This window comes from Anomaloglossus baeobatrachus, chromosome 4, assembly GCF_048569485.1.
Source record: "Anomaloglossus baeobatrachus isolate aAnoBae1 chromosome 4, aAnoBae1.hap1, whole genome shotgun sequence".
In the NCBI taxonomy this organism is placed as follows: Eukaryota; Metazoa; Chordata; class Amphibia; order Anura; family Aromobatidae; genus Anomaloglossus; species Anomaloglossus baeobatrachus.
Window position 1 is genome coordinate 642,863,444 of NC_134356.1, and position 3,653 is coordinate 642,867,096.

A 3,653-nucleotide genomic window follows, 5' to 3' on the forward strand; every position below is an offset into this window, starting at 1 on the left:
TATCATTCTCCATAAAGAGGAGGAAAATCTAGCCATCAATAAAAGGAGACAGAGCTTGTCCTAGGAGCTTACAATCTAATAGGAAAAAGCTTGTCCTAGGAGCTTACGATTTAATAGGAAGAAGCTTGTACTAGCAGCTTACAATCTAATAGGAAGAAGCTTGTCCTAGGAGTTTACAATCTAATAGGAAGAAGCTTGTCCTAGGAGCTTACAATCTAATGGAAAGAAGCTTGTCCTATGAGCTTACAATCTAATAGGAAGAAACGTGTCCTAGGAGCTTACAATCTAATAAGAAGAAGCTTTTCCTAGGAGCTTACAATCTAATAGGAAGAAGCTTGTCCTAGGAGCTTACAATCTAATAGGAAGAAGCTCCTAGTACAAGCTTATTCCTATTAGATTGTAAGCTCCTAGTACAAGCTATTTCCTATTAGATTATAAGCTCCTAGGACAAGCTCTGTCTCCTTTTATTGGTGGTTAGATTTTCCTCCTCTTCACGTAGAATGATGATGATGATGATGATGATGATGATGGTGATAGGATGCTGCTCTCCTCCCCTAGTCCCTCTTTCTGCAGGACCTGGCTGATGCTGCTGCAGCACTGCAGGGGTTAATGGCTCCAGCCTGTGGGAAGGGTCCTGTACATGGAGCTGCCCAATGAGGAGGAGGCTGCAGGAGGGTCCTCCCCTCTGGGGGGCTCATTCATGTTCTGAGCTGGGGCTGCTCAGTGCTCAGTGTAGAGAGGATCCAGGTCACCCTGCTGCGCTGACAGAGCAGGTGACCGGGGGGCTCTCAATGTTTGGGGTCCAGGACACTTTAGGAAGAGGAGGATCTGCCCTGAGAGACAAAGCCCTCGCAGCTGGCATGGATCCTGTCAGGTCCTGGGTGAGGAATGTTGGAGTTGTGGATGCCAAGGTGGCAGCGCAAAGGTAAGAAGCCCCCGACATGTGCGGCTCCGGCAGAAACTTTCCCCAACTGCAGGAGAATTACTCCTGACTCTGCAGAGGATGGGGAACTACAAGTCCCGGGACAGCAGCGGGGGTCAGCCTCGGAACTTGTAGTAGGATGTCAGTAAGCATCACTGGGACAATACTGTACAGGGTACCAGGGGCTGGCCACCAGGGTCTCCATACACTGCCCACCAGGGTCTCCATACACTGGCCACCACGGTCTCCATACACTGGCCACCAGGGTCTCCATACACTGGCCACCAGGGTCTCCATACACTGCCCACCAGGGTCTCCATACACTGGCCACCAGGGTCTCCATACACTGCCCACCAGGGTCTCCATACACTGGCCACCACGGTCTCCATACACTGGCCACCAGGGTCTCCATACACTGGCCACCAGGGTCTCCATACACTGCCCACCACGGTCTCCATACACTGGCCACCAGGGTCTCCATACACTGCCCACCAGGGTCTCCATACACTGGCCACCAGGGTCTCCATACACTTGCCACCAGGGTCTCCATACACTGGCCACCAGGGTCTCCATACACTGCCCACCAGGGTCTCCATACACTGGCCACCAGGGTCTCCATACACTGCCCACCAGGGTCTCCATACACTGGCCACCACGGTCTCCATACACTGGCCACCACGGTCTCCATACATTGGCCACCACGGTCTCCATACATTGGCCACCAGGGTCTCCATACACTGCCCACCAGGGTCTCCATACACTGCCCACCAGGATCTCCATACACTGCCCACCAGGATCTCCATACACTGGCCACCAGGGTCTTCATACACTGCCCACCAGGGTCTTCACAGCCTGGGCATCAGGGTCTCCACAGACTGAGCACCAGGGTCTCCACAGACTGAGCACCAGGGTCTCCACAGCCTGGGCATCAGGGTCTCCACAGACTGGGCACCAGGGTCTCCACAGCCTGGGCATCAGGGTCTCCACAGACTGGGCACCAGGGTCTCCACAGACTGAGCACTAGGGTCTCCATACACTGGGCACCAGGGTCTCCATACACTGGGCACCAGGGTCTCCATACACTGGGCACCAGGGTATCCACAGACTGGGCACCAGGGTCTCCACAGACTGAGCACCAGGGTCTCCACAGACTGGGCACCAGGGTCTCCACAGACTGAGCACCAGGGTCTCCACAGACTGGGCACCAGGGTCTCCACAGACTGGGCACCAGGGTCTCCACAGACTGAGCACCAGGGTCTCCACAGACTGGGCACCAGGGTCTCCACAGACTGGGCACCAGGGTCTCCACAGACTGGGCACCAGGGTCTCCACAGACTGAGCACCAGGGTCTCCACAGACTGGGCACCAGGGTCTCCACAGACTGGGCACCAGGGTCTCCACAGACTGGGCACCAGGGTCTCCACAGGCTGGGCAGGATATATATATACAAGCTGGAGAACTACAAGACCCAGCCGGACAATGCACATCACTAGCATAGTCAGATATTCTCCCGGACACTGCTATAACTGTACAAATCCCAAGAAAAGTCCTTACCAATACAGTCCCAGGAGGACGTCTTTTAGCATCACATGTTCCAGCAACACCATGTCACTACAAGTCCCAGCAAAACCATGTCACTACAAGTCCCAGCAACACCATGTCACTACAAGTCCCAGCAAAACCATGTCACTACAAGTCCCAGCAAGACCATGTCACTACAAGTCCCAGCAAGACCATGACACTACAAGTCCCAGCAAGACCATGTCACTACAAGTCCCAGCAAGACCATGTCACTACAAGTCCCAGCAAGACCATGACACTACAAGTCCCAGCAAGACCATGACACTACAAGTCCCAGCAAAACCATGTCACTACAAGTCCCAGCAAAACCATGTCACTACAAGTCCCAGCAAGACCATGACACTACAAGTCCCAGCAAGACCATGACACTACAAGTCCCAGCAAGACCATGTCACTACAAGTCCCAGCAAGACCATGTCACTACAAGTCCCAGCAACACCATGTCACTACAAGTCCCAGCAAGACCATGTTACTACAAGTCCCAGCAAGACCATGTCACTACAAGTCCCAGCAAGACCATGTCACTACAAGTCCCAGCAACACCATGTCACTACAAGTCCCAGCAAGACCATGTCACTACAAGTCCCAGCAAGACCATGTCACTACAAGTCCCAGCAAGACCATGTCACTACAAGTCCCAGCAACACCATGTCACTACAAGTCCCAGCAAGACCATGTCACTACAAGTCCCAGCAAGACCATGTCACTACAAGTCCCAGCAACACCATGTCACTACAAGTCCCAGCAAGACCATGTCACTACAAGTCCCAGCAAGACCATGTCACTACAAGTCCCAGCAACACCATGTCACTACAAGTCCCAGCAAGACCATGTCACTACAAGTCCCAGCAAGACCATGTCACTACAAGTCCCAGCAAGACCATGTCACTACAAGTCCCAGCAAGACCATGTCACTACAAGTCCCAGCAAGACCATGTCACTACAAGTCCCAGCAAGACCATGACACTACAAGTCCCAGCAAGACCATGTCACTACAAGTCCCAGCAAGACCATGACACTACAAGTCCCAGCAAGACCATGACACTACAAGTCCCAGCAAGACCATGTCACTACAAGTCCCAGCAAGACCATGACACTACAAGTCCCACCAACACCATGTCACTACAAGTCCCAGCAACACCATGTCACT

At 53.1% G+C, this 3,653-nt stretch overlaps 1 protein-coding gene across 2 annotated transcripts in view; it reads left to right on the forward strand.

The window, feature by feature from the left end:
- Window positions 1-680: 680 nt before the first annotated feature.
- EBF2 (EBF transcription factor 2) overlaps window positions 681-3,653 on the forward strand; it is a 153,395-nt gene continuing 150,422 nt past the window's right edge. The window contains exon 1 of one of the 2 annotated variants that reach the window (XM_075346462.1): window positions 681-925. In XM_075346462.1, coding sequence (XP_075202577.1) covers window positions 792-925 — 134 coding nt within the window. In that variant the 5' untranslated portion in view covers window positions 681-791. The remainder of the gene's footprint in view (window positions 926-3,653) is intronic. The other variant, XM_075346463.1, reaches the window with a different exon arrangement.